Raw genomic sequence first — 13,954 nt, forward strand, 5'->3', positions numbered from 1 at the left:
TTTCTTTTTTTGTGATGTCTTTTTCTGATTTTGATATCAGGGTGATGGTGGCCCTCGTAAAATGAATTTGGAGGTATTCCTTCCTCTGCAATTTTTTTGAAAAAGTTTCAGATGGATAGGCACTAGCTCTTCTCTAAATGTTTAATAGATTTCACCTGTGAAGCCATCTGAACTCTTGTTTGTAGGGAGATTTTTGATCAGTTTTCCTTTTAGTGCTTATAATGGCCTTGTTCATAGTTTCTATATTTTCCTGGTTCAGTCTTGAAAGGTTGAACTTTTCTAAAAATCTGTCCGTTTCTTCCAGGTTGTTCATTTTATTGGCATATAGTTTCTTGTAATAGTCTCTTCTGATTCTTTGTATTTCTGCATTGTCTGTTGTAACCTGTCCTTTTTCATTTCTAATTTTGTTGATTTGATTTTTTTCCCTTTTTTCTTGAGGAGTCTGGCTAATGGTTTGTCCGTTTTATCTCCTTAAAGAATCAGCTTTTAGTTTTATTGCTCTTTACTATTATTTCCTTCGTTTCTTTTTCATTTATTTCTGCTCTGATCTTGATTTCTTTCCTTCTACTAATTTTGGGGTTTTATTGTTCTCCTTTTTCAGTTGTTTTAGGTGTAAAGTTAGTTGTCTATTCGATGTTTTTGTTTCTTGAGATAGGATTGTATTGCTATAAACTTCCCTCTTAGAACTGTTTTTGCTGCAGCCCATAGGTTTTTGGTTGTTGTGTTTTTGTTGTCATTTGTTCCCAGGAATGGTTGATTTCTCATTTTACTTCTTCAGTAACCTGTTCATTTTTAAGAAATGTGTTTAATTTCCATGTATGTGTGTTTTACAGTTTTTTTTCCCCTTGTAATTGATATCTAGTCTCATATTCTTGTGGTGAGAAAAGATGCTTGATATGATTTCCACTTTTTTAAATTTACTGAGAATTGATTTGTGAGATCACAAATCAATTGAGATGTGGTCTATTCTGGAAAATGTTCTATCTGCACTTGAGAGGAGGGTGTATTCCTTTGCATTTGGATGGAATGTCCTAAAGATATCAACTAGGTCCATATGACCTAATGTGGCATTTAAGGCTTGTGTTTTCTTAATTTTCTGTTTTGATGAACTGTTCATTGGTGTAAGTGGGATATTAAAATCCATACTGTTGTGTTACTGTCAATTTCTCCTTTTATGTGTCTGTTTGCCTTATGCATTGAGGGGCTCCTATGTTGGGTGCATAAATATTTGCCATTGTCATGTCTTCTTGTATTGATCACTATGTAGTGTGCTTCCTTATCTTTTATAATATTGTTTTATTTTAAGGTCTGTTTTGTCTGATAGGATTGCTACTCCGACTTTCTTTTGATGTCCATTTTGCATGGAGTGTCTTTTTCCATCTTTGCACTTTCAGTCTATGTGTGTCTCTAGGTCTGAAGTGGGTCTCTTGTAGATAGTGTATGTATGGGTCATGTTTTTTTATCCATTCAGTCTGTGTCTTTTGGTTGGAGCATTTAATCCATTTACATTTAAAGTAATTATTGATAATGTTCCTTTTGGAATTTTCTTAATTATTTTGGGCTTATTTTTGTAGGTCTTTTCCTTCTCTTGTGTTTCCTTCCTGTGGAAGTCCCTTTAACTTTGTCTGTAAAGCTGGTTTTGTGGTGCTAAATTCTCTTAACTTTCGCTTGTCTGAAAGGTTTCAATTTTTCTGTCAAATACGAATGAGATTCTTGCCAGGTCAAGTAATCTTGCTTGTAGATTTTTCCCTTTCAGTACTTTAAATATATCCTGCCATTCTCTTCTGGCCTATAAGGTTCCTGCTGAAAGATATCTGTTAATCTAATGGGGTTTCCCTTGTATGCTGCTTGTTGCTTTTCCCTTGCTGCTTTTAATAGTCTTTCTTTGTGTTTAATCTTTGTTAGTTTGACTAGTACGTGTCTCAGTGTGTATCTCCTTGGGTGTATACTGTAGGGGACTCAGCGCTTCTTGGACTTGATTGTTTCCTTTCGCATGTTGGGGAAATTTTCAAATATAGTATCTTCAAATATTTTCTCAGACCCTTTCTTTTTCTTTTCTAGTACTGGGACACCTATAATCTGAATGTTGGTGTGTTTAATATTGTCTGAGAGGTCTCTGAGACTATCCTCAATTCTTTTCTTTCTTTTTCCTTTAGTCTGCTCTTCAGAAGTTATTTCCACCTTTCTATTCTTCTGCCTCAGTTATTCTGGTATTGATTGCTTCTAGAGTATTTTTGCTTCCCTGGTGGTTCAGGTGGTAAAGAGCTTGCCTGCAATGTGGGAGAGATCTGGGTTCAATCCCTGGGTTGGGGAGATCCCCTGGAGAAGGGAATAATAACCCACTCCAGTATTCTTGCCTACAGAATTCCATGGACAGAAGAGTCTGGTGGGCTACAGTCCATGGGGTCGCAAAGAGTCAGACATGACTGAGCTACGAGTATTTTAAATTTCATTATGTATTGTATGTCTCTGTTTATTCTTTATTTCTTCTAGGTCCATGTTAAATGTGTTAATTGATCCTTGCATTTTGTCCATTCTGTTTTTGAGGTTTTGGATCATCTTTATTATCATTACTCTGAATTCTCTTTCAGATGGTTTGCCCATTTCCTCTTCATTTATTTGGTCTTGTGAGTTTCTATCTTGTTCCTTCATTTGTGCAATTTTTCTCTGCCTTTTCATTTTTATTCTAATGTACTGCATTTGAGGCTTCTTTCCCCAGGCTTTCAAGTTGTATTCCTTCTTCCCTTTGGTTTCTGCCCTCAATGGGTAAGGTTTGTCCAGTGGTTTGGTTAGGCTTTGTGTTGGGAGTGACTTCTGCTTGTGTTCTGGTGAAAGGAGGTGAGGTGGTTTTTTTTTTCCTCTTTGATGGGCTTGGCTGTGTGAGGTGGTATATTTTGGGATGTCTGGTAATCCTGTCTGCTGATTAATGGTTGGGTTTATGATTTTGTCTTGTTCATTGTTTGGGTGAGGTGTCCTGCACTAGAGTGCTGCCAGCAGTTGGGTGATGCTGGATCTTTTTAACACAGTTAACAACCTCATGGTTCCTTTCTTGGATTCTGTGAAAGGTTCCAACCTATCATTAGTGAGTATTTATTGCCTGCTTTGTATACAGTAGGAATTCATTAACTCTTTATTTCATTTGAACACCTGAAGGTTGTTTTATGTTAGTCCAGCCACATGGGGATTGATGGTCTTTCAGAAGTGGCATGCCAAGTCTTTGTTCATTCCCTGCTTTATAGGTCAGAGAGAGAGGTGACAACTGTGTATGTGGAAACAGTTTCGGTCAGGCCCATGACAAAGGAACCAGCAGACATACTTGGGGGAATGCCCAGAGGTGTGCTGCTGGAGTCTCTTGGGCAAGAACAGTAGTTGGGAAGAGGCAGAAGGAGGCCTCTTTCCCTACAATACATTGGCATATGTAGCTATGTCCTCCTGCATAACTCTCATCACTTTTTTTTAATAGTGAAAATGATGTTCTTTGCCATGGTTTATTGGTCCTTGTAGTCTGTGTTCTTAAGTTACTTGCGTCCAAATCAAATTGAGATTACAATTTAGAGTGAGATAGCTACATACCAGTTGTAGGTTAGCTATGGGATAGTCTGTGTCACAGCTGACTGCCTGTATGCCTGGGACTCAGCTGATGTCATACCAAAGAACACAGGCTTTGGATTAGATAAATCTGGGTTTGAATTCTAATACTTGTTGAACAAGTAACCTCTTACCCACTATTCTCTTATCCTTTCTGTAAAAATAATAGTCCTTTCAAGAGTTTTTGTGAGAAATAATGGTGTCAGTACAGAAACACTTAGCAGAGTACCTAATCCCTAATTAAGTTGTAGCAGTAAAGAATTTTTAATATTACTAGTACATAGTTTGAATAGAAGTTGAATATATGTTGCTTTTTAGTCTTCATTTTAAGAAAAATATAATTGGTGCTATCTGATATTCTTTAAAAAGTAATGTATTCTAATATGGGGCTTCTCCGGTAGCTCAGTGGTAAGGAATCTTGACCTGCATACAGGTTTCTCAGGAGGCAGGTGAGGTGGTTTGGTATTCCTATCTCTTTAAGAATTTTCCACAGTTTGTTGTGATCCACACAATCAAAGGCTTTAGTGTAGTTGATGAAGCAGAAGTAGATGTTTTTCTGGAATTCTCTTGCTTTTTCTATGATCCAGTTAATGTTGGCAATTTGATCTCTGGTTCCTCTGCCTTTTCTAAATCCAGCTTCAACATCTGGAAGTTCTCAGTTCTTGTATTGTTGAAGCCTAGCTTGAAGAATTTTGAGCATTACTTTGCTAGTGTGTGAAACGAGTGTGATTGTTTGGTAGTTTGAACATTCTTTGGCACTGCCTTTCTTTGGGATTGGAATGAAAACTGACCTTTTTCGGTCCTGTGACTCCTGAGTTTTCCAAATTTGCTGGCATACTTAGTGGAGCACTTTAACAGCATTATCTTTTAGGATATGAAAAGGCTCAACTGGAATTCTATCACCTCCACTAGCTTTGTTTATAGTGATGCTTCTTAAGGCCCACTTGACTTCATGCTCCAGGGGAATTTTGGCTCTAGGTGAATGATAACACCATCATAGTTATCAGGGTTGTGAAGATCTTTTTTGTACAGTTCTTCTGTGTATTCTTGCCACCTCTTCTTAATATCTTCTGCTTCTGTTAGGTTCACACTGTTTCCGTCCTTTATTGTGCCCATCTTTGCATAAAATGTTCCCTTGATATAGCTAATTTTCTTGAAGAGATCTCTCTAGTCTCATTCTATTGTTTTCTTCTATTTCTTTTCATTGCTTACTTAGCAAGCCTCTCTTAGCTCTCCTTGCTATTTTTTGGAACTCTACATTCAGATGGGTATCTCTTTCCTTTTCTCATTTGCCTTTCGCTTCTCTTCTTTTCTCAGGTACTTGTAAGGCCTCCTCAGACAACCATTTTGCCTTTTGTATTTCTTTTTCTTGGGGATGGTTTTGATGACCACCTCCTATACAATGTTCTGAACCTCCATCTGTAGTTCTTCAGGCACTCTGTCTCTGTCTCTCAGATCTAATCCCATGAATCCATTTGTCATTTGCACTGTGTAATCAATCATAAGGGATTTGTTTAGGTCATACCTGAATGGCCTAGTGATTTTCCCTACAAAAAGAAACTGGGTATCACTAAGAAATATGGAGAGCCAAAGTCATTTGTATTAATTGAATGGGGTATTCATTGGTGATGGCTGTCAGCAGGTGAGAATTCTTGTGACATGAGAAATATAAGCCTTGTAAGAGTGCAGCATAGTAAACTTTACAAAACACTTTAAATATCATAATCATGTTAAATACTGGCTATACATTTATTTCATTTTTCAGTGTAAACACTAAAATTCCTCCCCCCAACTTGCTTGTTGTTATCTTCAGTCTTTTTTTCTTGCTTCCATGTCTCCCTTTACCTCCATCCTTGAGGAAGAACAAATGAAACATCAATAGGGAAAAGGTAAACAGCACCAGTGCCCATCTCCAGAAGGGGCCATCTGTGTGCCAGAGCAGGACTTGCAAAGTTCTGAGTTTGTGGAATATTATTGCAGCCTTTGGTCTTCAGATCTGGTGAGATGTAAGTATTCATGAAGTGTCTCAGGGCCTCAGTGTCTCAGGGCGGAAGCTAACTGTCTTGGAGACACTGGCAGCACTGGATTTCACTAAGCAGGGACTGAGGAGTGATGTGGGCAGGCTATTCAGCATCTTAGAGTAGCAGGCAGCCTGGCATGAAAAAAATAGCTCTTGACCATACTAGCAATTACTTGAGAAATACGGTGCTCTTGATGTCACAGACAAGCCTGCTTTTTCAGCTTTCTAAAGAATACAGGAAGGGCACCAGTATCTGTGGGGCCTGCAGGGCCTTGTTTTTCTCAAGGAAATTGGGATATTCAAACTGTCTTAAACCTGTGTAACCCCTGACTCCTAGAGTGGTGGGGGCTGTTTACCTGTGTATACTCTGTCGCTTGAGATAGGATGAAAGAGGTGAATGTGCTAAAAGTGAGTCCAAGTCTTGGGGGCAGAGGGGCGCTTAGTTATTCAATCTTCCTTCTGGCTGTTGAGAAAGTACCTTGTAGGGAAGTCTAGAACAGAGGTGGAGCTCCCCTCTCATGAATGAACTCCAAGCCGTAGATTATTAAATGCTGTGAGGATTCATTAAAACCAGTTGGGAAGATATGGTCACCCTTAAGCTTAATGCATGGCCTACTTTTCTTGCTGACTTGTTACAACTCTATCTGTTTGCCCCAAAGCTGGAGTCTCTTTTCATATTGAAAGCAGATACATACTAGTTGCTGAAGAAAGAAATAGGTAATAAAACTTTGCTGATAAGCTTATCAGAGATTGCAAGTTGAGAAATTATATGATTTGGGCTTGAAATTCAGAATTGATATCAAATGGCAGCTATGTCTTTTGTAAATATTTAGGTATATTTAGATAAGTTTTAGAGGAAAGCATAATTATTATCACTTTTTTTAACTAAAAAGAATATTATTCCCATTGAAGTTGATAATATTATCTGATAATTAAATCTTATTCATCATTATATTTCTGGCCCTCAACATAGAGTCTGATCCACAGTAAGCCTTTGGTAGATGTTTGATAAATGAATTTGGCTATATTTAGGCCCATGGTAGATGCATCTAAATGAAAAATGCACTCGTTCCCACCAAACTCTCAGGAAGATCTTTTTAGATAGCATTCAGTTCAGTTCAGTCACTCAGTCGTGTCCGACTCTTTGTGACCCCATGAATCGCAGCACGCCAGGCCTCCCTGTCCATCACCAACTCCCGGAGTTCACCCAGACTCATGTCCATCGAGTCAGTGATGCCATCCAGCCATCTCATCCTCTGTCGTCCCCTTCTCCTCCTGCCCCCAATCCCTCCAAGCATCAGAGTCTTTTCCAATGAGTCAGCTCTTCGCATGAGGTGGCCAAAGTACTGGAGTTTCAGCTTTAGCATCATTCCTTCCAAAGAAATCCCAGGGCTGATCTCCTTCAGAATGGACTGGTTGGATCTCCTTGCAGTCCAAGGGACTCTCAAGAGTCTTCTCCAACACCACAGTTCAAAAGCATCAATTCTTTGGCTCTCAGCCTTCTTCAAAGTCCAACTCTCACATCCATACATGACCACAGGAAAAACCATAGCCTCGACTAGGTGAATCTTTGTTGGCAAAGTAATGTCTCTGCTTTTGAATATGCTGTCTAGGTTGGTCATAACTTTCCTTCCAAGGAGTAAGCATCTTTTAATTTCATGGCTGCAGTCACCATCTGCAGTGATTTTGGAGCCCCCAAAAATAAAGTCTGATGCTGTTTCCACTGTTTCCCCATCCATTTCCCATGAAGTGATGGGACTGGATGCCATGATCTTCGTTTTCTGAATGTTGAGCTTTAAGCCAACTTTTTCACTCTCCTCTTTCACTTTCAGCAAGAGGCTTTGTAGTTCCTCTTCACTTTCTGCCATTACGGTGGTGTCATCTGCATATCTGAGGTTATTGATATTTCTCTCAGCAATCTTGATTCCAGCTTGTGTTTCTTCCAGTCCAGCATTTCTCATGATGTACTCTGCATATAAGTTAAATAAGCAGGGTGATAATATGCAGCCTTGACATATTCCTTTTCCTATTTGGAACCTGTCTGTTGTTCCATGTCCAGTTCTAACTGTTGCTTCCACGGTTTATTGTGATCCACACAGTCAAAGGCTTTGGCATAGTCGATAAAGCAGAAATAGATGTTTTTCTGGATTCTCTTGCTTTTTCCATGATCCAGCGGATGTTGGCAGTTTGATCTCTGGTTCCTCTGCCTTTTCTAAAACCAGCTTGAACATCAGGAAGTTCATGGTTCACGTATTGCTGAAACCTGGCTTGGAGAATTTTGAGCATTACTTTACTAGCATGTGAGATGAGTGCAATTGTGCGGTAGATTGAGCATTCTTTGGCATTGCCTTTCTTTGGGACTGGAATGAAAACTGACCTTTTCCAGTCCTGTGGCCACTGCTGAGTTTTCCAAATTTGCTGGCATATTGAGTGCAGCACTTTCACAGCATCATCTTTCAGGATTTGAAATAACTCAACTGGAATTCCATCACTTCCACTAGTTTTGTTCGTAGTGATGCTTTCTAAGGCCCACTTGACTTCACATTCCAGGATGTCTGGGTCTAGATGAGTGATCACACCATCGTGATTATCTGGGTTGTGAAGATCTTTTTTGTACAGTTCTTCTGTGTATTCTTGCCGCCTCTTCTTAGTATCTTCTGATTCTGTTAGATCCATACCATTTCTGTCCTTTATCGAGCCCATCTTTGCATGAAATGTGCCCTTGGTATCTCTAATTTTCTTGAAGAGATCTCTAGTCTTTCCCATTCTGTTGTTTTCCTCTATTTCTTTGCATTGATCACTGAGGAAGGCTTTCTTATCTCTTCTTGCTATTCTTTGGAACTCTGCATTCAGATGCTTTTATCTTACCTTTTCTCCTTTGCTTGTCACTTCTCTTCTTTTCACAGCTATTTGTAAGGCCTCCCCAGACAACCATTTTGCTTTTTTGCATTTCTTTTCCATGGGGATGGTCTTGATCCCTGTCTCCTGTACAGTGTCACGAACTCATTCCATTAGATGCATACTATTCTAAGGGATTTGTCAAAGGAGATAAAACTGATTTGTCATCTTGTATCCAAGTTTAAGTTGATACTACCTTAGAAATTAAACTTGTATTAATTGATAATGGTTGAAATATTTTGCCCTTCCATGTTAATTTGCTTTTTAAAATGAAACAGCCTGTGCACTCCCTTCAAACCTTTGCTGGTTCTGCCAGTGGGTGGTTCCTGCTAATCTAAAGAAGGCGTGGTCTTAGGTATGGCGGCTGTGCAGTTAACTTGTTTTGTGCTCACATGTAATTAATTGTCAGGAGTTCTTTTTATTTATTTGTTTTTGACATTTCATTTGTTTATTTTTTTGGATTGAAATCAAAGCAAAATGTTCATATTTTAATGTTTATGTTTCCATGGAGAATACTCATTTTTCCAGACCTAACTTTATGGTCTCAGAGTGGGAGCAGAGGCCATCCATATGGTCTTGAGTCTCTTTATCTCTTTGTAATGTATCCTCAGAGACAACAAAACTTTTAAGTTAGACCTCTTTTCAGTTCAAGAAGCATGTCTGGGTTCTTTCAGCTTCAGGATTCCAGCTAGTCACTTAATTCAGTGACTATAGTTTTTGTGACCTTACAATAAAAGATATATTTTAATCCAATGTGTGTATATGTAACAGTGTTGTAGTCCTATATTCTTAACCATATGACTTTTGAATGCATCTAAATATAATGAATACTTAAAATATTGATATGCTGTCATTTCTTCTTAGTTGATTTACAGTTGGTACTTAGGTTTCAAGTATATATTTTCATATATTAATTTCTAACAACACGGTGTAATTCATTTTAAGGGCTCAATTAGAGAATGAAAAGAAGAAAAGAGAAATAGCGGAAAAGGAAAAGGAAAGAATAGAACGTGAAAAGGAAGAGCTTATGGAACGTCTGAGGCAAATTGAAGAACAGACAATGAAAGCCCAGAAAGGTAAAAGTTTCTTTTTGATACTGGATTCAAAATTGTTGCTCTGTCATCAGATAATATAGTATTTCTTAATACTATTAAATCTTATTTGTCTTTTTTAAAATATATTTTTTAATTGTAGGTAAATTGCTTTACAATGCCATACAACTACATGAATCAGCCATAATTGTACATACGTCCCCTCCGTCTTTAGCCTCCCTCCCCTCCCACCACCCCACCCCTCTAGGTCATCACAGAGCACCAGGCTGAGCTCCCTGTCTTCTCTAGCGGCTTCCCACAAGCTGCTTGTTTGACACATGATGGTGTATGTATTGATGCTGCTTTCTCTATCCGTCCCACCTTCTCTTTCCCCTACTATGTCCACAAGTCCATTCTCCACATCCGTGTCTCCATTCCTTCCCTGCAAATAGGTTCATCTGTACCATTCTTCTAGATTCTACATACAATGCAGATTATTATGCCATGTTTGGTTTCCTCTTTTTGACTCAATTTATTCTGTATAACAGGCTTTAGGCTCATCCACATCACTACAACTGACTCAAATTTGTTCCTTTTTACGGATGACTGATACTCTTTTGTTTTTATGTACCACAGCTTGTTTATCCATTTATCTGTTCATGAACATCTAGGTTACTTCCATTTCTTATATAGACCTCAGTTCGGTTCAGTTCAGTTGCTCAGTCATGTTCGACTCTTTGTTGACCCCATGAACCACAGCACGCCAGGCCTGCCTGTCCATCACCCAACTCCCGGAGTCTACCCAAAACCATGTCCATTGAGTCGGTGATGCCATCCAACCATCTCATCCTCTGTCGTCCCTTTCTCCTCCTGCCCTCAATCTTTCCCAGCATTAGGGTCTTTTCAGATGAGTCAGCTCTTTGCCTCATGTGGCCAAAGTATTGGAGTTTCAGCTTCAACATCAGTCCTTCCAATGAACACCCAGGACTGATCTCCTTTAGGATGGACTGGTTGGATCTCCTTGCAGTCCAAGGGACTCTCAAGAGCCTTTTCCAACACCACAGTTCAAAGAAAAGCATCAATTCTTTGGCACTCAGCTTTCTTTATAGTCCAACTCTCACATCTAGGCAGACCTTTGTTGACAAAGTAATGTCTCTGCTTTTGAATATGCTGTCTAGGTTGGTCATAACTTTCCTTCCAAGGAGCAAGCGTCTTTTAATTTTATGGCTGCAGTCACCATCTGCAGTGATTTTGGAGCCCAGAAAAATAAAGTCTGCCACTGTTTCTACTGTTTCCCCATGTATTTGCCATGAAATGATGGGACCAGATGCCATGATCTTAGTTTTCTGAATGTTGAGCTTTAAGCCAACTTTTTCACTCTCCACTTTCACTTTCATCAAGAGGCTTTGTAGTTCCTCTTCACTTTCTGCCATAAGGGTGGTGTCATCTGCATATCTGAGGTTATTGATATTTCTCCTGGCAATCTTGGTGCCAGCTTGTGCTTCCTCCAGCCCAGCGTTTCTTATGATGTACTCTGCATATAAATTAAACAAGCAGGGTGACAATATGCAGCCTTGACATACTCCTTTTCCTATTTGGAACCAGTCTGTTGTTCCATGTCCAGTTCTAACTGTTGCTTCCTGACCTGCATACAAGTTTCTCAAGAGGCAGGTGAGGTGGTCTGGTATTCCCATCTCCTGAAGAATTTTCCACGGTTTATTGTGATCCACACAGTCAAAGGCTTTGGCATAGTCACTAAAGCAGAAATAGATGTTTTTCTGGAACTCTCTCGTTTTTTCGAGGATCTAGCGGATGAGCACTTTGATCTCTGGTTCCTCTTCCTTTTTTAAAACCAGCTTGGACATCCTGAAGTTCACGGTTCACGTATTGCTGAAGCCTGGCTTGGAGAATTTTAAGCATCACTTTACTAGCATGTGAGATGAGTGCAATTGTGCGGTAGTTTCAGCATTCTTTGGCATTGCCTTTCTTTGGGATTGGAATGAAAACTGACCTTTTCCAGTCCTGTGGCCACTGCTGAGTTTTCCAAATTTTCTGGCCTATTGAGTGCAGCACTTTCACAGCATCATCTTTCAGGATTTGAATATATATAGACCTAATTCTATTTAATTGCCAATTTAATACTTAGTGGAATTAAATCATAAACATTTTTAAGGCACATTCGTGTATCCAGTGCTCATATATTTGTTTTTCATTTACTTAAGTACTCAAATATTTTTATACTTTTATTATTATACATTACAAATGACTATATGTGTTAATTTTTTCCTTTGGACTCTCCAGGGTTCCATACACAGAAATACATTTTCAATGCTTTCTGGCATTTAAACAAAATCTCTTTATGGATATTTAAGGCATCTAGGTAATTTAAGGCATTTTAAGCTATTGTGACTTTTTAAACTCTTCTAGAACTCAGTCTCTGGTTTCAGTATATTAAAAAATACACAACACGTAGCCATGTTTTGTTAGTTTTTGATAACATGTTTGGAAGAACCTACTTTCTAGACAGTGGGTAACCAAAATGTTAGATTATATTAATGTTTTATTATTTTAATATTGTTTTTATTTGGCTATGTCAGGTCTTAGCTGTGACAATGCAGGATCTTCACTTTGTCATGTGGAGTCTCTTTTTGTGGTACATAGACTCTGTAGTTGTGTTACATGGCATGTGGGATCTTAGTTCCCCAACCAGGGATTCAACTGGCATTCCCTGAGTTGCAATTCAGATTCTTAACCACTGGACCACCAGGGAAGTCCCAACTACATTGTATATTTAGAAGGGCTACATTTATATTTAGCAAATGTGGTTTATATAAAGTAACTTTAGACAAAAAGGATAATGAACAAAAGAAAATGCTGTGTTCCTTCTTAAGAATTAGTACTTGCTTTCCTGATGACTAGTAGAATCAGACATTCAGTTCTGTTGAAAATAGCAATTACTTTTGTTTAAGGTTTATTTTTGCTCCTTGCATCAGCTGATGGTGGGATGATGCTCTTGAGCAGTGGGTAGAATAATTTGCACAGATGGATAACTAGAGGAGGAAGTCACAAAGATTGTTATAAATGCACAAATTGATCATCCCAATTGTAAGATGACTGGAAATAATATTTCTAAGAGAAGAAATAGGTTTTAAAAAGCCCTGGGTTTTACTCTGACTCATGAGGAACCTTCTCAGAGCTGTAAGAGACCTAGAAACTGTTTAGTTTGAAACCCCGAGATAGTAAAGAGACTTGTTTGCAGGCCATAGCACAAGGGTAAAACTTGTTTCCTGAATTCCGGCTTGATGCTGTTTATACCACCCTTGGGCTTCCCTGGTGGCTCAGCTGGTAAAGAATCCTCCTGCAATGTGGGAGACCTGGGTTCGCTCTCTGGGTTGGGAAGATCCCCTGGAGAAGAGAACGGCTACCCACTCCAGTATTCTGGCCTGAAGAAGTCCATGAGGTCACAAAGAGTTGGACATGACTGTGCAAGTTTCACACACACTACCACTCTAGGTGGTTTTTCATCAATTAAAGCAGATATTCACGATGTGCCAACTTTGTGCTGAATTTTAGACAGATAGATAGATAGCATTCATGGGAGTGAAGCCTGTGTGCTTGACAGAAATGAGATGGATACATAAAAATTTTAATAAAGTTAGATAACATGTGCTAAGTGCTATGTGAAGAGTGTAAACAATATTTATATTAGAGGAAGAATCTTGGGAAAAAAGCTAGAATGTACTAAAGTGTTTTTTATAAAAGGAAAGTTTAAAGAAATTTATAATACTGCTTTGATTTTAAAGAGAAGATTGAAGGATAGCAGCTTTTCATTTATATAATAACTTTTCTGAGAGAATAGCTATTTATTAAATCTTTCAATCATTTATTTAGATGTTTGATAAAAATATTACTGATTTACATACAGACAAGTACTTAAGTAAGTGAACATACAGACAAGTACTTAAGTAAGTGAACACTAAAGAATATAAGGAAGATAGAACACAAGAAAAAATATAGAGCATCCTTGTCAAGACAGTTTCAAATCAGTCATCTTAAGGCGAAGGACATCCAGTTTTGCTTGTTTCCTCTTTTTTTTTTTTCTAATAATAAAGCTTTTCCAGGCTGTCCTAAACTCTGCATCAGTTGTCTTGTAATTTATGCTAAATTCTCATTCAAATGATAAGTAGCTCTAACCATTTCTAAATCATGATATTCAGTAGATAAACCAGTAATTTTTTGTTTGAAAAGAAACATGTTTCATTATTGTTATTTTCTTAAAAATTTGATATTGATGGTATTATTTGAAATTTGAAATGTCACAAATAATTAAACAGTATCATGCTAACAGTTTGCATTGCCATATTCATTATTGTTAAGTTATTTAGCTTCCTTTGTCATTCTTTTAACTATTTTTAAG

General features: G+C 38.2%; 1 protein-coding gene across 3 annotated transcripts in view; it reads left to right on the top strand.

Moving 5' to 3' along the window:
- RDX (radixin) overlaps nt 1–13,954 on the top strand; it is a 107,288-nt gene that overhangs the window by 46,901 nt on the left and 46,433 nt on the right. For all 3 annotated transcript variants that reach the window (XM_025266920.2, XM_006072578.3, XM_025266921.1), the window contains one exon: nt 9,452–9,582. In XM_025266920.2, the coding sequence (XP_025122705.1) occupies nt 9,452–9,582 (131 nt within the window). The remainder of the gene's footprint in view (nt 1–9,451; nt 9,583–13,954) is intronic.

Source organism: Bubalus bubalis, chromosome 16 (assembly GCF_019923935.1).
Source record: "Bubalus bubalis isolate 160015118507 breed Murrah chromosome 16, NDDB_SH_1, whole genome shotgun sequence".
Classification (NCBI taxonomy): domain Eukaryota; kingdom Metazoa; phylum Chordata; class Mammalia; order Artiodactyla; family Bovidae; genus Bubalus; species Bubalus bubalis.